The following is a 21,231-nucleotide window of genomic DNA, read 5'->3' on the forward strand; positions in this document are numbered from 1 at the left end:
TGATGCAGTTTGGTCTGTGTAGCTCAAAACCTCGATTGCATGCAGTACAAGTGAATATGTTTCCAAGCGCAGTGCTTTAAAAGCCCCTTAACCCAGACCAGATTCTTCCAAATACTTCTGCTAGGGTTTCCCTACTGGAAAAATATAATGTATGCTTCAGAAGTATTTTTCTCTTTAAAGCATTGTGTTGCTGTCTTTATCCGCTGTGTAAACAGATTTATTTTTTGAGTACTTTGAAATATTTATAACAAACCTCACTGATCCTTCTTTGTTTCCTCATGACCCAAAAGCCATGAATCCAATGAGTCATCATTTTGGGTCTGCGTCCTAAAATTTGTGTGTGCAGTATTAACTCAGAAATCCAATACCAGATAAACCTCAAATCATGTAATCAGTGCTTAAACTCCAGATTTAAGGGGGATGTTACTTTGCTTTTATACATGTTGCTTTTGGACATAAAATTGGCAATAAAATTTAAGAAAGTGACTCAAAACTGTCATTCATTGGTAGTACATGATGAATTTTCCAAAGAGGCATTCAACATCTAACCAAAAAAAACAACTTTTCAATAGCAATGTACTACTATGAAGTTTAACGTGAAGAGTGCTTCGAACAAATTATTGTGCTCTACCTTCAGCTTCTCGGGGGGACCAGTGTCCAGAAGGGTTGCATGGTCTTGGGGATGAAGAGTTAGAGGCATACTGTAGTAGAACTCTCCCCTCCGTACATTTATCACACACTGATCCCACTTCTCTAGGAAACCAACAAGCAGGAACAACAACCAACTTAGATACAGATCAAAAATGCCTTAAGCACTTAAACACAGTACATGCAAATATAGTGTGAACAGCAAACATGTCACAAGTAGGAGGTTAACCAGGAGACGATGTTTGGAAAGTCACTAACATTCAAATACAGTTCTATCATCTGAAATCATGTCAAAAATGTATGTCTGTAACATCATTACAGTTACCAGCATCTGTTTGGGAACCTGTGGGCTGTAGTTTGTTTCACCTGTCGTAAAAGTGTCCAGAAATTGGTGGAAACCATTCAAAGGTAACAGAGTTGTGATGCTGTTCAACTACTTGGGGTGCCATCACCACTGGAGGGGGTTTGATTGCTGGTTGCCACGTTTGGTAGATGAGGTCCAAGTAGCAGTGCATCCTAGCCATCTGGTTCAATGTGAATGAATTTGTACAAGCATCATCTGTGGATTAAAGAGTAACTTTATGAGGGTGGGATTTTGGATTGATACAATGTTTTTTTTCTAAAAGAACAACAAACATGGATGTGTATTTGTGCCTCTTAAACAATAATTTTTTTCTGCTTTCAACTACAAACGTCCGTGCATTTTATAGGGTTTTTATGCTATGCAGAAAAAAATAAAAGAAACGAGCACATAATTGTGAAGTAAAGCAAAAATTATCCATGGTGATTTTATTATTTTTTTTAAAGAATAAAAATCTGGAAAGTGCAGTGAGCATTTCTATACTGCCCACTTTACTTTGATACCTCTAAATAAAATCCAATAGAACCGATTGCTTCAGAATGAACCTAATTGGTAATAAAGTCTAACTTTGTGGGATACCTTAAAAAACATTAGTAAACATCATCCTGAAAACCAAGTTTCAAATGTGATAACTCAGCAACAAAGTTGTGGATAAGGATATAGTATGGCCATTTTGAATTTTTTTCTAGAATTGAAATTCATAAAAAAATGATACAGTAGCAGCAAGATGATAATGAACACAAAACTGGCAGCACAGTAGTGGTGGTGATTAGTAAGATAAAATTAGCATCCTTTTTTGTTCTAGAAGCAGTGACGTGTGGAAGAAAAGAAAAAGTATTAAATCATTCGAATGGCCCATGTCATATGAATACAGAGAGCCATCTGGTTATATTTAGCAGGATATCTTTTTTTCCAAAGATAAGAAAAAAGCTGACTGCGGCACAAATCAAGAAACATGAAAATATGTCCCTCCTGCTGACTTTTTTTCAGTGCTTTTTCCAAGCAAAATTCCACATACGGCTCGGTATGTACATAGACTCAACAAATTATGCTTTGCTAATTATTTTCAGTTTTGCTGTAAATGTCGCACAGGTAAGAAGTAGAATCCATGAGAAGACCCAAGCTCACCTGTGTAGCTCATGTAGTTGTTAAACGGGGTGTGTGTGAAGTGCTGATGGCCACAGGTTTCATTGCCTGGTTCAGGATCATTGCATTCTTTATACTTTGGGGTGGGATTGGTGTCGGCACACAGGTCTCCAGTCTCCATTGAGGGCTCAGTTTCCAAACAAGCATCATTGCAGGAGTCAATTTCTGATACACCTCGAAACACGTGGTACAATCCAAGGCTATGTCCAACCTCATGGACCATTGTGTCAGTGTGACCAAATGTTCCATAAAAGGATGGATTTAGCACAATTCCACCTATAAAATAAAATAAAATAAAAATACTGGAAGTCCTAAAAATGTTCGGATAAAACATGGGGTTTTATACTTGTTTTAAAAGACTAGGCTAAGATTTAGACAATGCATTATCAATAGGCTCCCTTAGGTTCTTGTGGCTTAAACTGTGTAACTGAGTTAAAAATAAACAATCTGGGGAGCCCATGGAATATGCACAGGTACTTACTGTAATGTGATGCATGTGAGAGTTCACATTTGCATGAAACTGTGTGTGTGCTTTTATTTATTTTCTACCCAAATGTGTAAGGGCTTCTTTGTCCCAGGGCCAAGTGGCAACCCCTGCCAGGTCTTCATCAGAAGAGTTGGCAAAGAAGACATTCAGGTGAGTCGAACCATCCAAACGTAGAATCTCTTTCAGCTCTTTCATATCCAAAAAGGCTCTGGAAATAAAATCAAAAAAGGGAGTGGCAGAAAAAAGATTAGTTAACATTATTCCTCGTATACATTATCATTCAGAAAACAAAGAAATTTCAAACAGTTCTTTGCTAGATTAAATAATTTGAAACAATAATGTCAGGTTCTGTGTTCGGATTGGACCAAAGAGCAGACAAGAGCTTGGGAGCAGCATGTTAGTAAGAGTCTTCAGAATTTATTTCCAGAGGTTTTTACAAACACGTAGCGAGTAACTGCAAGAGTACAACAAGAATCCAGACAAAAACCTACAGGAGAATACTCTGCAGGAAAATGTAGAGAAAACAGAACCAGGGATAGTGACGGAGGAACCAGCAGGGAACAAAGAACACAGACCAACTAATATACAGAGAAACATGAGAAGGAAACAAAGGGCAGACAATCAAAGAAACAGGAAACAGGTGTGACATGGATGCAGGGAGACAGAGGGAGCAGGTGAACCTAATAAGACTGAATACAAAAACCAAAATAAAAACATCTAGACAAAATAAACTACAAGAGACCATAAGAGTTCAAAATCAAAACAACCCGACCAGAGCGGGCGGAGGGGGCCTCGGAAGGAGCGCAAGAGTCCAAAACACAAACCACCGAACCAGGGTGGGCGGAGGGGGCCCTCGAAAGGAGGGCCAAAAAGTTCAAAATTTACCCATAAGGGACAAAAACAGAAAACAAAGTCCAGGAAGCCGGTGGTGAAACGCCGGATGATCTGGATCCCTGCGGCGAAGAATCAGGAATCTTGGAGGTCGGCTACGAAGTAGCCAGCAAAGTGGCCGACGGTCCGGAGGCCTGCGACGTTGAAGCCAGCGAAGAGGGAGAAGATCCGGAGGTTTGCGGCGAAGAGGCCAGCGAAGAGGCCGATGATCCTGAGGCTGGCAGCAACAGAGATGCAGGTGTCTAGGAGATCTGCAGTGTAGCAACCAGCGGCGAGGATGCAGCTGATCAGGAGGCCTGCAGCAGAGTAGCTGATATCTAGAAGGTCAGCAGCACAGCAGCCAGCAGCGAGGATTCAGGCTGCCCAGAGGCCGGCAGCGGAGATGCCAGGCAAACCCACGAAGTGAGGAGTCAGGTGGTCTGCGACGTGGAATTAGGTGCCTCGGAGGTCTGTGGCGAAACCAGAACTGCGGCGAAGACTTGGGCCTAGGCAGGGCCCGCAGAGGCTTGGGCCTGGCGTCCGGCTCTGGTGTATCTGGCCCTGAGTCAGGCTCTGGTGTGTCTGGCCCTGAGTCAGGCTCTGGTGTGTCTGGCCCTTAGTCAGGCTGTGGATCAGTCAAGCCAGGAGCAGAGTCCATCTGGCCACAGACAGTCAGCCCTGGAGCCAGGATCAGAGGCGGTTCGTCCTTGAACCCCTCCGACACAGGAAGTAGAGGCGGTCCGTCCTCGGACCCCTCAGGAAACTCAGGAAGTAGAGGCGGTCCGTCCTCGGACCCTTCAGGAAACTCAGGAAGTAGAGGCGGTCCGTCCTCAGACCCCTCAGGAAACTCAGGAAGTAGAGGCGGTCCGTCCTCGGACCCCTCAGGAAACTCAGGAAGTAGAGGCGGTCCGTCCTCAGACCCCTCAGGAAACTCAGGAAGTAGAGGCGGTCTGTCCTCGGACCCCTCCCTAAAGTTTGGCGACGCCCGGCAGTGGCCCAGGATCTTTGGGGATCTGTGTTGCTCTAATGGCCACAAGAAGAGGGTCGAAAGGACCACCAGCAGAGACAGGAGCTGGAGCATCGAGCCATCCCTCCGTAATGAATTCAGCCTGTAAGACAGAGTGCACTAGGTCCAGATCCTCGGGATGTGCCATTAAATGGCGTCCAAAACTGAAGCAACTTTGCCTCATGATGTCTTTCCTCATTTTCTCCATCCTGGCTTGCAGCCAATTATGGGCTGGAGGTCGTACTGACAGCTGTAAAAACTGCAGAGGACGCTCTGTGACTATCCATCAACTCTGGGGAAAACAGCTACGAGGAGACCATGGAGGACGGACCCCCCAAGGAAGGGTTGAAGGCGCCCATCCGTACCTCCCCAATGGCGACTGCTCCACGGCGACGACATCGTCCGGGGCAGGAGCTGAACCCAGCGGGAAAATCGGCTGCAGCAGAAGTTGCTGCTGACGTGAATGACTCCGGGGCAGATGCTGTTACTGTGGGTGACGAGGAGGGCTTGTGGCGATGACGACAACGGCGTGAAGAGGCGGGGGTGGCTGAGACTGTTGGAGGCCAACTGGAGCGGATCCGACCCGGTATGGAGACTGGAGATACCGGCGTCGGTTGGCGTCCTTCAGCTTCCTCCATTTCCTGGAGCAACATGGGTGAAGGTACAATATCTACCTCATCGCCATAAATTTTCTTTAAATCCTCCCTCTTCTGTCGCACCCACTTCTTCAGCTCTTTTTGTTTGTCCACTTGGTCCTGGTACTGGCTGGTTCCTAATGTCAGGTTCTGTGTTCGGATCGGACCAAAGCGCAGACAAGAGCTTGGGAGCAGCATGTTTGTAAGAGTCTTCAGAATTTATTTCCAGAGGTATTTACAAACACGTAGCGAGTAACTGCAGGTACTACAAGAATCCAGACAAAAACTTACATGAGAATACTCTGCAGGAAAATGTAGAGAAAACAGAACCAGGGATAGTGACGGAGGAATCAGCGGGGAACAAAGAACACAGACCAACTAATATACAGAGAGACATGAGAGGGAAACGAAGGGCAGACAATCAAAGAAACAGGGAAAAGATGTGACATGGACGCAGGGAGACAGAGGGAGCAGGTGAACCTAATAAGACTGAATACAAAACCAAAATAAAAACATCTAGACAAAATAAACCACAAGAGACCATAAAACAAGAACCAAAATGTCACACTGTGACAAATACTAATGATTGAAGCAGCCCTTAATCAATTAACTTTGACTTAAAAAAGCTGAAAATGCTTGACTTTTAATAAAATGTACCTCCTCAACAGATATTTTTTGTCTTTTAGTAACCAATTCAAATCAGTTCATTTATTTAGCATCAGTTCACAACAACAAATTTGTTCAATTCAATTGACATCAATGGTTTTCATCCCAACACAATCCAATTTCATGTTATTAATAATGTGGTACAATCTAAATCACTCACACATATAGTTTCAACTGTCAAATGTTACCCAATATAGCCCAGCTGACTGCTTCAATTTATTTTGCTTGATCGCTGTAAAACATTTTTAAATAGATTGTATTAAGGAGTAACTTAGCTATATTGAATGACACAAAATCATACTATAAATGGTTTTTTACAGGAAAACAAACTTTTAGGTATATACCAAACAAGTGTCTCTGATTAGATTTTGAGATGTTTTTACTTTTGTTGTTTGCTGCTCCAATGTTTACACCTGGTTCTTATTTACTAATCATCACCTGTGAGCTCTTGGGGAAAAAAAATTATATTTGATTCTACAACCTGAAGAATTCAAATGTAACCTCCAAACTTAATCAGGCAACAAAGTATTTATACATTAAACCCCTCTCAGTGGTATGTCAGTTCAAAGAGGTAATGTGGCTGTAATACCCAGGGTATTAAGTTGTAAAGAACACTACATACACTTACTACAAAGTGTAAGGAAACATTTGTTTGATGGATTATTTCTTTGTTGTTACAATGTTTCTTGCCAGTAAATTTCCGACCCTTGGAAATTCTGCTAATTTCTCATAAATGGAGTAACATTTGTAAGGATGGCCAAATCCTGACATCACAAGGGGTGGCTATTTTACTTTAAATTAATGAATGTCTTGACTGTCAAGAATTACTTAGCCTGATTTACAGACTTTTACTTATTTAAACACTTCTGAATATCTAAGTATCACATACCATCACATCAAAATATGATCTTTTGTGTCCATATAATAACTAGTGCTACTTGTTTTTGATATTGATAATGCACATTGCAATATAATTTTACTACCCTAAATAATATATTACTAAAATCTTATCTAGTGTCATCTCAATCCAGTGAACCTAATATATATAAAAATTATATTGTCTTTCCCTGAAGCAAAACTTTAATGTTTTTCCCTTATAGCTATCTCAACTTAGCATCTGAACATATCCTTCACATTTGTATTCTAAAAGGACCCCAGATCAGTCTGACTCATACAAGTCACTCTGAGATTTCAATTATTGTTCAGGTAGTCTGATGTCTTCCTGTTCATGACCTAATGTTTTGTCTGAGGCCCTGAGAGTAAGGGCAACGGTAATGATTGCAATCACTCAACATAATGAGATTTTCACAGCAGTGAAACTGTCATTCATTTTTGCGAGCACATTTTCTCTGAGTCTGACTGGTGGTCCTGGCAAACATGCAACAAGATCAATGTTGTTGGAAGAGCTTAAAATTCTGTTGCGCATACTGAAGTGATAGGTTTTGGTTTTTTTTCTTTTTGTCTTGCTTGAGATAGATGACCAAAAACAATACATAACAAATTGGCCTCAGAGTCACAAAATAGACCTTCTTCGGATGTTTTGACCTAGTTTGTGTGACCCACTTGCCTGCCTTTTCATTTTGTTCTCATATTTTGTCTGACCTCATAAGATTTTGTGCACTGAAGAATAACTCTAGTTTCTTCAAATAAAAGAGCAGAGCAGGTGATTTCATCCACTGTGCTCTTTCTGGTGAAACAATCCGGCACTGAAAGGATAAACCATGTTATGTTGAAATGTATTTGTAAGTTATTTTACCATCAGCACATCCTTAAGACAGGGAATGCAGTAGTAGTAATTAGAAAAATATTGTTTACTGACAATAGAACTTATTGCACTTAAATTTTGATTAAATGGAAACATGTATTTTCCACTCTTGATGTTAGAAGGTTGATATGAATGCTTATTGTTTAGTGTCGTGCAACATAAATTTGTAAAAGTGAATGTTGATTTTGTTTAACACCGTATGTTATGTTATGTTCTGTTATGCTTTTTAAATGTCTCTTAATGATGATTTTTTTGCTTTACTAATTTAGAAAGTCAGAAAAGCTTTTAAAATAGTGTTTGTTTGTTTTTTTAAATAAGATGATTGGATTTTTGAAACTCTGAATGCCAAGCAGCTTTAGGGAAGAGGAGGCATTTTATCTACAAGGATTCTTAGTTAACATTCTGAGTCTCTCTTATCTAAAGAGCATGTTAGAAAATCAGATTCCATTTTTCTTATTGGCTTTTTAGCATGACATTTCTTGCACGTTTCCCAAGTGTGCTTTTGAATGGCTGATCCAACCCTGATGACCGCTAACTGAGTAAAAATAGCTAATTTTAAAATTTATTTCCTTCTGAACTAGCACTTAAACTTTTAAATTTAATTCTAAAAATTGGATGGAAATAAATTTGATTTTCATATAACTGTTTGTGTGTTATAATAAAATTGATAACACCAGATAATAGCTTATGATCGATATATTTCTTAACCAATTAATTTTTATTCTTCTGCTAAAGTTGCATAAACAAGGAAAAATAATCATTTTAATAATTATATTAAGTTAAAAATCTATTTGATTTTCAGTATGGTGTTACATTACAAAACCCGCTGATTATTTTCTCCAAGATTTTGTTTTCCAAAATGTTCACAGTAAGGTTAACAAGATGTTTGCATTTACTTCATAAAAGAATGTTACAGTCATGATCCTGGTGGATGTGAGTGTCAATTGATTGTGTGTTAGAGCTCTCTCCTATAGAGGATCTTTGTTGGGGAGCAAGCTGTCTGTGATGACACACCTGCAGATAATCAGTTCATCAAGTCTCTGGAGATTTAGGAGATTTAACTGTTTGAGAACCAGTCTTTGCCTGATGCTCAACCAACAACCCATCTGAAAGTCCTTTGTGTGATTTTTGACTAGCTCTGTTTTTTCCCTTGGGTTCTCCTGCTTTTCCTGTGCCTCCTAGTTTTGAGTCCCCTTGCTGGTTCCTGACAACACCTGAAAGCTCTATGTTTCTAAGCCTCCAGTATCTTGCCCACAGTAATCCTCTGCTGTCTTTCTGCCTCCTTCGGGCCTCTGACTACCCGGTCTCTGATGTTCTTCACTCAGTCTTCCTTTGGATCTCAACCCCAAACCACTTCATTACACATTATACACACACTCTGGAAGCAAACTATTTCTGAGGAAGCCTTCCATCTACCACCAGGATAATCTTAACCCTTCTGAGCAGACCACATTCCCCCTAAACAGGCATTATTCTTTTTCAGTAACCTAGAAAATCCGTCCAACCATCTTTCTCAACCTAATAAGTTCTTCGTTCTTCCAGATGCAGTTGAGACCAGTTGCCACAGTCTGATTATTTCCCAGATTCACTTTTCTTCTATAAATAAACTTTTAAACTTGTTTGATGTCTTGTGTTTTAAGTTGATTCTGCAAGTGGTTCAGGAAATTAAACAAGACCATCAGTTACCTATGCAAGAGCTGCAGAAGCCTCAATGGGGTGGGGTCCAAGAGAAGAGAGTGAGAGAGAAAGCAGATAATATGAGGTCTCTCTTCCCAATAATTTGAGGAATTTCGTTATTTCCTTAGAAAATATTTGTCCAGAGTTTTGGACATGTCGGGGGAATGGGGTCAGAAGGGTTTGATGCTGAGATGAATGAGGCAGCAATGAATGAAAGAGGAATTTCTACTTTGAGGTCAACATGGAACTAATTATTTTGGTTTCATTAGCGCCCATGTGCCTGCTACATGCAAGAAATGAATTATGGCGACAGAGATCTAAAGTTAAGCCCTCGTGGGAGAAAAAGACATGTCCTTGTAGACTTTTGTTGCGAGTTTTGAATAGTATCTCTTGATATATTACCAAACAATTGGTGGGATTTAAGTTGGCAGTTACTTAAGCAGATAAATATCCAAATGTTTCATTAGTCTTCACAATCATAACAGTTTAGATCACTGCATCAATCTCCTCATTATCTAAACCAATAACCCCTTACCTGCTTTACTATATCACAGGAACCCCTTGAGAAGACCAGGTTTTCTGCACATTTAACCACACAACATTAAGAAATGTCAAACGAAAACACTTTTCAAATGACTACAAAGATAAGTCTGAGTGAGGAATGGACAAAAAGATAACCTATATAAAGAAATCAAGGCTCTGCCAGCAATGACATCACATTACTGTACTGTTTTTGGATGTTTTTTAAAGTCCAATTCAGAGAAACAAATGAAAAATTTATTTTTTTCGGATTCCAATGTGAGGTTGCATCAGAATTAACATACTGGTGAACTCTCATAGCTTAGGGAGAAATGTGAGAACCTCTTTATCAATGACCTCTCTGACTTCTGAACCACAATGGTTGTCGCAATTGCATTATCAGCTCAATTCTCTGGTGTGACATGTTTTTAAGGGACCACCAACCATATCTTGCTACATATTGTTCTGCCATGGCCAGACGTACCTCCCCTACATTCCAACATTCCCTTAAGTCCTTTAACCTCTTAAGCCTGAGGGTCCCCTTACAAGTGGACTTGGCCTCTTTAGTTCGTAGCTGACTAACTCTGAGACTGACACACACTTGTCATATGTCCAGATCTTCATCTGAGACTCCTCTACAAAAGTATTCTTATATCCACTGACCACAGCTCAAACGCCATGCAAAAAAGTATGCATATAGCCAAAATGTTACTTATGACCAAGAACTGTTTTGCAGTGTGACATGATTCAAAGTGAAATGTTTTTATTTTCTCTATTCACCCTTTTTCATTATAGTTTGTCTGTATCTATAGTTTGGAATTAGAGTGTGAAAATAAGGGTGCTGAAAAATTAAACATTGTGTTTTGTTTTGCTTTTTGAAAACAACTGTTGTTTTATGACCAAATATATAATAGCAACCCACATTTTCAATTTCAAGAATAAATTCAAAATGTCAATAATTGTGCCAAACTGTGCCAAAATGGCACAATAGGGGTCCGCCTGGATTTGTTTCAGTCTAAACATGTATAACTTTTCAATTGCTTGTTGTATTGACACCAGACTGGCTACAAATGTCACTCAGATGTTGTGGTTACAATTTATTGTTTTTATTTCCTTCCTTACAGCAAAAGTAAGAGGTTTTGTATATAAACATGTGTTTTTTGTTTTTGTTTTAGGCGGAAATTATTTTTTGGGCATTTAAACCCCATTTACTCAGGTCCAGAATAATTTACTCTCAAATTTCCACATCCACATCATCCTCCAGGACCTTTCTATTAGTTGATACCACAATTAGGAGTTTAGGCATTGTAGAAGTTGAGAAATGCCTTGTAAAGTATGGATTTTTGGGAAAACAAACCCTCGGGCTTAAGAGGTTAAGACAAGTCAGGCAGAGCTCTAACTTCAGACTTAGACCAACCCACATGAAGTCACAGGTAAAAGATTTACAGCAGGTGTTTTTAATATATTTTAATGGGGAAGTATCAACACCTGGTGTTTATGGCAAAGTACCTCATTATGTTTTATGGGAAACAGGGTTAAGGTTTAAATGACCAACAGTAAAAATAAGATATCAAGTCATGGGCCCTGGAGATTAGCTCCCTGTCGGAATCCTGTCGAAATGCAACAGAGAGAGGGACTGAAAGAAAGACATTAGATGGTCTATACATTAATCTGCCACAGTGAAAGATATCGACCAACGAGGGGCACACAGTGAAAGAGGTAGATGGAAATAAAAACATAGCCCATTATCCCAAAACAGTTCCAAGCCATACTTTCCTTTTCCAAAACCCTATTAAGGCTGTAATAGATCCAATATCTTTCTTGATAAATGTGTCTTTCTGTTTGTGTTTTGAAGGACTTTCATTTTCGGTTGCATAAAGGTCAGAGTGTTTGTGTACGTGTTTTGGTCTCTCTTGACAAAAACTGTGTATATTGGAAGTATTCATTCACAGTGATGATATTCATATTAGTTAAACTGCACCTGAGTGGTAGACTAGTGTGTCTGTAGTTTAAAATTCCACTATGATAGGATGCAAAAAGGCCCTGGTTTATTGTACTCAAAAACAAATCATGTTTAATTGTTCTTGCAGTTAGGAAGATGCTAAAAATGTTTTGACTGTTTTTAACACCAAATGACATGGGCATGTGATGTCAAAGTTTATAAAAGCAATGTAAAATGTTTTCATCCACCAGATGTGGATAATGGAAAGTGTGTGTGGTGTTTATCTCATAGGAACACTCCATCAACAGAATACATGCTGTTCCTCCTGGCTAGACAATCGGTTGTGATGATCAAAGGCTGGGGCTTTGATCATCACAACTGACTGTCTAGATTCACCTTAACTTTCATATTAATATAACTAAAAACTCAATAATCCTATCTTAGGCCTAGAAAAATCACTGTGTTCCTGTTTATAGGATGTATCCACATCTTGATGTCCTGTCAAACACAAATTACACAGAAGGAGTAACCCACAAAAATGGTAGAAAAAGAAAAGGTTAGACCTCTCAGCCATTGTTTCCCTGCATGTGCAGTACATTGTTCAACAGAAATTCCATAATTAAGGAGGAATGCCAAACTGTTTGTAGTGCAGCTCTCTCCAGACATTCCATAATCAAAGTAAAATAAGCAACCACTTGGGAGAATTATATCTATTTCTTGAGATGAAGAATCTTGTGACATTTTCTCTGCTTCTTTTTTGCAAACATCTTCCTTTCACAAACCAGTATGTTCAATTCATAGAAGGGAATTTAACTATTAAAAAGCATGTTGCCAATAGCTGATTTCTCTACAAAATAGTTAACAGCTATTCGATTGATGAGCTTCTGTTGATGATTAAGTTGGATAGGAATTTGGTGAGATACTGAGAAATTAATATAATTGTAAACAACCCCTTTCATTATTTTCTCTTGTGATTAGATGTCATTTTCAGGCTATATGAGGTCATTTAAACACAAAGGGTTAGAGACAAAACCGAACTATAGTCAAAACGAGACTTGTCGTAATGATTCATATTATCATGCAGAAAAATAACACTCTTAGATCCTTTTTTGTCTTTCATATAACTGCGCATGACATGATAAAACCTTTTGCTCGTTTTCTGAAGTACCCATGACAATCCACTGTGCTGTCCACAAAGTGTCTTGCTTTGCTGTCCTGGCTTGTAGTGAACCAAAAAACAATCGTGGTATTAGAGGTCTGGCAAAAACCATAGTACAACAAATTGCAGAGAAAATTCCCTCATAGGATTTTACTCATCATCTAGAAACCACAATAAATCTACCACAAAAACAAAAACTGCCTTGACTTTGGGTACTATTTGTTTACCCTTTGTATTATCCCAAAAAAAAAAGACAAACAGTATTTTTCTTTCTTTGGACGCAACCCTAATAATTTGGAAAATAGGCAATATTTGTTCAATCACACACAAGAAATTCTGGCGTCTGTGTTTTTCTCTGAAAATTCATGCAGTTACCATGATTCAGGGGACAATACCTCCGTTTCCTTGACATGAGTGCAAGGGTCTTGAAATGATCCCCTTTGCTTCCAGAAACAGGGATGCTGGCCTTTCATTTTTGACCTTTAATGGCCCTACACTCTGTTTAACTTATCACTTCCTCCAGATCAGCTCCAATCTCCAACCAAGCCAGCTTAATTAACACCACTGGATATAAAAAAAACACAGAAGAAAATAGAGAAGGGGAGGTTGTTGAAAACTTTTAGAAAAATGAACAATCTGGTCTCCACATTTGCTATCAGGAAAGTCATCCTCTTGCATTTGTTTTGCCCTGCTTGAGTGTGGAACACTGATTGAACACGGCCAAGGCTAGATTAGACTGCCTTCCCCAGAGGATTTTCCTGGCCACACAAGCTGGGAGTTGGGTTACTCTCAGCGTTAGCCCAAATAGTAAGGAAACAGTGAGGCCAGACCAAAAAAAAACCCTTTTTAAGAGAATCATTTACAAAAATAATTGCTGCTTGATTTAGGCAAGTCATTAGAGGCTTTAGTGTGTACTTTGTGTAATGTCAGTGAAAATTTTCATCAAATGAAGCACAGACAGTTGTGATTAGTTAAAGCTTTTCGGTGAAGAAAAGATATGTGTTTATAAAACAACTGCTAAAAAGAAAAATATGGTAACAATATAAAAAAAATAGAAAACAAGGATCTTACTTGTGTGGAGAAGAGCTGTTGATGCATGTCTTGGTCACATCCGTCAGATTGGGATTACAGCAATCGCCGTTATCATAAAAATAATTATCGCAGTTACATTCAGGGTCACACACTCCATTTCCCAGTTTGTGGTTAGGACAGTTGTTTGGATGTCCAAACACACAGTCACCTGCATCAAACCCTGTCAGTGGATGGTTGCATTCAGGGTCGCATTCATCGTTACCAATTTTGCCAATATCACAGTTGGCAAGAATCAAGCGGTCACGTAGGGAGGAGCTGGTCACATTATGGATGCTGAGCTCCCAGGATATGTTGTAGGGACTGAATGCATCATTAAGCTTCTGGTGTTGCAAGATAATTTGGTTCTCTGATACAGTTGGCCTCTTCTTTGCATCATCCCAAATATTTACAACACGATATCGTACTTTCTTTGGCCTACGGAGGGTCCAAAGCAAGTTGTAGTTTTTAATGACGTCCACATTGTCGCATACAGTTTGGCCACAAGCTGGAGGTTCTAGAGTTGTGTCCAACAATCCTTCAGTATTTCCATGGCGTCCTGGGCCTCCCTTCTCCACCTGAGGAAAACTGCCATCTTTTACTGTCAACCACTTGCGGCCTGGGTGCTCAAAGGTTTCGCGAATGACTAAGTGAGGTAGATCTCCAGGGTCTTCATGGCCCTGCATATCCCTGATAATATCCCTCTGCCTGCGGGCTTGCTTCCACAAACCCACCTTTTCAACTGCCCCCCTGTAATTGTGATTCAGTGCATTCCCCCCAATCATTAGAACTTTGCATTTTTTGGTCAAATGACTGAAGACATCACCTGACTGCTCTCGGCTAACGCCAACTTGGGCCCCGTTGACGAAGAGCTTCATGTACACACCATCATAATTGATTGCCACATGTGCCCATTGGTTGGGTACATAACGGACATTAGAGTGGATGGAGGTCACTTTGTGAGCACGATCAGTTTTGAGGGAAAAGAAGAATCGTGGGTCACGGTTTCCATATTCACTAACTGCCTGGATGCCAAGCAGCCATCCTCTGTCACTGGAGGCATAGAAGCACTTGTCATACAGCCCTGTGAAGAGAAGGAACAAAAGGTAAATTAAAATGTGTTTGTCTTAGTTCTGGGGTTTTAATGTAAATTTGAAATGGAGTTTATTGATTTTAACGAAAAAAAATATTATTGAATTGATTCCAAGGTGTTTTTCTAAAGAAAAATCAACCATTTCAGTAAGATCTGAAAGAAAGGCTTTGCTGTGATTGGTTATTTTGATATAAAGCTATGCTATCCTGGAAATTAGGTAGAGTGTATGTTTAACTAAGGGGGAGACCCCTGGAAATGTCCCCTGTATATGTTTATATTAACATTCAGTATATTGAAAGTTGTATGTGTAAATGTCTCTTGCCAGCGGGGGTTGCCAGAAACAGGTAGTTTTCTGCTAAAGCCTTGTTTTTGCAGAGGCACTGAAACACATTTTTCCTGTTTCACTTGGACCCTGCCTGTCAGTTTTGGGATTGTAATGTGTTTTTACTTCTTAGGGGATCTCTGAAAGCTTATTGTTTGTTTGTTAGTTGAAGGCATGCTTAAATGTCTTAATAGGTTCTTTTCAGAGTGTGGAAATTGTGTGTTTGCAGGTGGTAAAGCTGGACTCGCTCTTGAAACACTTCATGGGCTTCCAAGTAATTATTCCTACCCACAAAGAGACACTCAATCTTTGACCCACACACCCAGTTCCATGGCCTATGAAGGGTTCTTAACAGCCACCATTGAGATCAACACTTGAGATTTCTGTAAATACCTTTCATGCTGACCCATGATACCTTTGTATTAGTGTAATGCTGATTAAATACATTACTAGTGCAATGTTGATTAAATATTTTCTTGCCAGCCCGAGTACCACTGGTGGTGCTTGTATCACAATTCGAGATCATTGGCATTAACAGGCTGGCGAATGGTACAGATACATCTAACTATCTTTGATCAGTTTCTAATTGAATACACTCAGCAGTATGTATTCAAATATTTGGTATTTAATATAAAAATCTTCAAAGCGTGAGGGTTGAGTTCACCATCAAAGTCAGTCCTCAGGTAGATGATGGGTTCAGGCTTTCCAAAACACTGGAAGGAAAAACATTCCATCTGCCACCTCATGCACTCAAAGCTAAAGATGTGCTAAAGTGCTCATAGGGTGTCTTGTGTAAACAGCTGTCGTAATTCTGCCATGCTCAATTAATCTAGCACACTACACTTCTCCAGACCCAACACTGTGGGCACTAGGGCTCACACAAATGCACCTACACACATATGTGCACATAGTTATGCTGACAAGCATTGTACAAATATACAGAGAGAGAGAGAGAGAGAGAGACGTGGAGTTCTAGTCAGGTTTAAAAGCAGCTTTCCCATTTGTAATTTTTGTCTTACCATAACAGCACATTATGTAAAAATGACAGTGTCAAAAAGCTTGTCTTTGAGAGATCAGCAAGAGTCTTATTCATCTTTATACTAAAGTGACAGAGCAATTTGAAGAACAAAGAGTGGAAAATTACTTTAACATTATAAGGTCAAAACAAAGATAGTAATTCGAAAAAAGTCATTACAACACAAATCGTTTCAATTTGCTTTGAATTTTCATCCTATATGAAAGTCGCTAATTTCTGGCAATTAATGACTTTTACCAGCACTTTAACATGATTTTAATGCAAGCAGGTATTTATTAAGAAGACGTTTTCCACACTATTACAATAATGTCTAAGGAAGTAACTAAAAATCTTGAACAAAAGAAAATGTAAACTAAATTACCCATCATTCAGCACCTAGTGCATGTCTGTAAGGATGCCTCTACTCCAACACAGTTAAAAGTTCTATCTGAAGAAAAATTATATCCACAAACACTTTTCAAATTCTAGCCACAGTTTATTATCCACAATCTCAGGTTTGTTTATATCCCTCCCTTACATTCATAAAAGATCACCTTGACACTGTTGCTGAGAACTGATGAGAACAAAAAAACAAGCTAGGATTATATTTCAATGTTTTTGTTTGTAACATCACACTGGGGGAAAGCATCAAGATATATCTTTTATCACAGCAATTATCTGCAAATGTCTGCATATAATTGCCTCCAGCAGGTCATGGAAGGCTGCCACTGTTTTTTTGTGATTTATTTTTCTTCTTCTTTGATGCAGGATAGCCCAGCATGACCCAGATGCAAAGGCTAATAGGGCACAACAGAGTTTGCATAACATTGTGTGTTGTGTGAATGCATTTGTGTGTGTATAGTCTCGTACAGGTAAAATGTTTTAAGACTCAGTTCTGTAGGCACACACCTGGGAAAATACTGAAATTTTCACACCCAAAAAGAGCTAAACCTTTACTCTTCTGAAAAGAAGTCAGGGCAGGTAAAGTCAAATGTTTAACATGTACTTGTCGATATTAGGGAAGAAAACCCTCTCTGGTGCACAAGTGATTTAAAGTACATCAACCTTTTGAAATTGCATTTTTGCTCTAGGTGCAGATCCCACCGGTCGAGTTTCTGACGGGAACAGGAAAATTTAATTATTTGTATTATATCATATATTTCACAAAATATATGATTTTTTTTAAATACTAGGGCATCACAATCAATCTGAAAATCAAAAACTTAATTTATTTATGTTATTCAAATAAAAAATGTGTCATATATTATAGATTTATAACACACACACACAAATCTTTTTTTCTGTTAATTTGGCTGATTATGCTAACAGTTAATGTAACTGGACCTCACCCTGGGATTTTTAATACAGACATATATGCATGCTATTGACATATGGCCCACTGCTGGGCCACAGTATGCCAATAATATAATGACTGCTGACTTGACAGTTGTCCACCAGACAGTCACTGACACCTTCCAAAAGGTGGGTAAGCCAAAAAGGGCATTGCTAATGAACTAGACTATTTACAGAGTGCTCAACCAAGGCATATTAACGGAAAGTTAAGTGGAAGGAAAAAGTAAAATAGAAAAAGGCGTGCAGACAATGCTGCTTTAAGGTTATGGCAAGCAAAGTACATCCAACGGTTTGGGGTAGATTCACAAGGTTTGGATTGCTGCTGGAGTCAGTACTTCAATAGCCAGCACATACAGGAAGGAGTATGTGGTGGCTATTAAGCTTTTTCATGTTTTGCCACCTTACAACCATAAACTTCAGTGGGTTTAAATGGGATGTATTGTGATAGACCATCATAAACAGAGCAAAAGTGTGAAGTGAAAGAAAAATGAAACATGATTTCCATTTTTTTAACAAAACTAAATTATTGCATTTGTATTCAGTCCTCTTAACTCTGATATCCCAGAAGAAAATTCAAGTGCAACCAACTATCTTCAGATGTCACCTCTTTATAAATGCAACTGTTTTGTGTTGGCCTCAAAGGTGTGTTAAACAACATTTGGGAAGAAACATCATCATGCAGACCAAGGAACACACCAGTCAAGGATGGGTTTGAGAAAGATTTAAAGAAGATTTAGCTTATAAAACAATATCCCAAGCTTTGAACATCTCACAGAGCACTTTTCAATCCATTGTATGAAAATGGAAGGAATATGACACAACTCCAAAACTACTAAGACAAGGCCATCTGCTAGGGCAGTGAAAGCATTAATTAGAGCAACAATCAAGAGGACCATGGTAACTTGGAAGGGCCTGCAGAGATCCACAACTAAGGTGGCAGAGTCTGTTGATGATAATAAAAGAAAAGTAATACGTTGTACGGTTTTCTGCTAGCTATCTAAGGAATACGGCAAATACGAGGAAGAATGAGCTCTTATGAGATGAGAAAAACTTAACTTTTTGAACTACATGCAAAATACTGTATGTGGCAGACAACCAACACTGCAAATCACCCTGATGTGGCCACCATGTATAGTAGTGGCAGCATCATGGTGTGGGTAGGCTATTCTTTAGTAAGGACAGGGAAGCTGGTCAGAGTTGATGCGAAGATGACTGGATGAAAAATGCCTGTTAGAGGCTGCAAAAAAACATGAAACTGGATCACCTTCTCAATAGGAAAAAGTCCATAACCATAAACCAAGGGTTGCATAGAAAACAATTGGATCAAAGCATGTTCATGTGTTAGAATGTCTAGAGGTAAATGTAACTGAGAATCTATGGAAAAACTTGAAAACTGATGTTTCACAGTTGCTCTATATGTACTTATACTGAGCATGAGCTATTTTGCTGAAGATGAATGGGCAAAACTGTGATTCTAAACATGTACAAGGTTGGTGAGACATACCCTAAAAGACATGCAGCTGGAATTGCAGCGGAAAATGGTTGTACAACTTTTTGTTTCAGAAGGGCTGAGTACAAAAGCATTCAGATGTATTTATCTTTGAAAGAAAATGTTGAAAAAAAGCATCCTTTTCATTCCATTCCAATAAAAATTAAGAGCATTTGGGGTTTTTTTTTAACAGTAGCAGCATATAATGCATGAGCTGGTACACATCCCTAACACCTAAAGCCTATCAGAATACCAAGCTGGAGAATACTAAAATGTAACTTGAAATTTCAGCTGGAAAAAGTACTGATATTATTATTATTGTGGGTTTGTGAAGCATTTTAAAAACCAGATAAGTCAGCAGGAATTCATAATGCTGAAAACAAGTTTTGCAAAAGTCAGAGGAAATATCTCCATAAGTATTCATGTAACAAAACTCATTCTGGAAGTCAAAAGAAAATCCGTAAACAGAAACTGTAGTGGTCAAAAACAATGGAGTTAAAGGAAAAAGAAGAAAAAAAACAGCAGCCACAAACAACACCGTGCTAGGATCAAAACAAGGGGATGGAGCATTTTTAGAGGCAGTGGGATTTTTGTGGGCTGAATTAGATTTAAAAGATTAGGCTCTGTTGCATTTGGCTGATCATCATATTTGTTGCCTTTTGAGTCGCCTCTCTGGTGCACTGATGGATCTAAGTCTATACTAATCTCCAGTCGGGAGGAGCAAGATGAGGGGGCTGGGCGCAACAACAACAATACCTGCAGAAAATAATGTAATTCCGTACCTTATTTACAAAGATGCTCCTTTGAGTTGGAATTGTGTCAGGGATGTTTTTGGAAAACCATCTTGAGGTTACAGCTTGTGTTTCCATTGCATTAGATTCCTTTAAACTCTACAGATGTTACTGATATCATGCCCATCCCGTGTTAAAAGAGTCACTTGTGTTGCAACAGAGCCCCTCTTAACTTCCTTAGCTTCAGTTTGAGACTCACAAGAGATTGCTTTGCAGAGGAAGTGCTTGCCAACTGGCTAACATTATCTAAAAGTGTTCTGCATGTCACACACACACACACACACACACATCAGTGAGTATTTATGCGATCAGAGGGGAGGGGTGTTTTGAAAGGGTCTGACATAGAGGGGGGGGGGGCAAGTAAATTTTCTTATGTTGTTCAGTAACGCCTCAATTCAGACTGGCTTGCAGGAAGGCAAAGAGGACTGAGTTTCATTCAGTTCACTTCAGTTCGCAGGCAGACATCTGCATAAGTACTACAGCAGGCAATGACCTGTGTTTGCAACGCTCCCTATCGGCAAGGGAAGGTAAAATAAATATATTTTTATGTCGGTAAAAAAAAAAAAGAAACTGTAATAATGCACAAAAGCGCTATTGGTGAAAAACAAATGATGTACTATTAACACTTTCGTGGGTCTCCTTTACGCATGACCGCAGGCAGCAGCGCGCACAGACACCAAGCTTCCCCCATGGCGGCAGGGATCCGTCTACCGAAGTGACAGTGCACCAACATCCTTTATCACTGAATGGAGATGCATCACCTCCGTCCTAAATTAGAAACGATTCTTTCACGCAGGTTACCCTGTGATGGACTGGCGACCTGTCCAGGGTGTCTCGCCCATAGACTGCAGGAGATAGGCACCAGCTTCCCCGCGACCCACTATGGAATAAGCGGTAGAAAATGACTGACTGACTGTTTCACGCAGTTGTCGGCGTTACAAGGAGCACTTGTAAAGCCTCCAGAGTTAAAGCCCACCTAAACGTCCGCACATGAGGGGAAACCCTACATCTTGCAGTCACGTCTCGTATATCCGGTAGCCAATCCAGAGGTGTCGATTTGGTGATGGGGGTAGAAGGTGGAGGGTTGGGAGGGGGGACACTCGAGCTTGCGGCTCGAGCTGCGAGCTTTGAGCGCCTCCACATATCCCTACGACGGATCTCTACCGTTTTGTGCCGAGCTGGACGTGCTCGCGCACAAAGTTTTGACCATTACATCATA

At 39.6% G+C, this 21,231-nt stretch overlaps 1 protein-coding gene across 2 annotated transcripts in view; it reads right to left on the reverse strand.

Annotated features, from left to right (window-relative positions):
• pappaa (pregnancy-associated plasma protein A, pappalysin 1a) overlaps nucleotides 1-21,231 on the reverse strand; it is a 137,111-nt gene that overhangs the window by 114,617 nt on the left and 1,263 nt on the right. For both annotated transcript variants that reach the window (XM_047373534.1, XM_047373533.1), the window contains exons 2-6: nucleotides 13,953-15,033; nucleotides 2,705-2,850; nucleotides 2,138-2,431; nucleotides 1,015-1,207; nucleotides 632-753 (exon numbers count right to left, since the gene is read on the reverse strand). In XM_047373534.1, coding sequence (XP_047229490.1) covers nucleotides 632-753; nucleotides 1,015-1,207; nucleotides 2,138-2,431; nucleotides 2,705-2,850; nucleotides 13,953-15,033 — 1,836 coding nt within the window. The remainder of the gene's footprint in view (nucleotides 1-631; nucleotides 754-1,014; nucleotides 1,208-2,137; nucleotides 2,432-2,704; nucleotides 2,851-13,952; nucleotides 15,034-21,231) is intronic.

Source organism: Girardinichthys multiradiatus, chromosome 8 (genome assembly GCF_021462225.1).
Source record: "Girardinichthys multiradiatus isolate DD_20200921_A chromosome 8, DD_fGirMul_XY1, whole genome shotgun sequence".
NCBI classification, from domain to species: Eukaryota; Metazoa; Chordata; class Actinopteri; order Cyprinodontiformes; family Goodeidae; genus Girardinichthys; species Girardinichthys multiradiatus.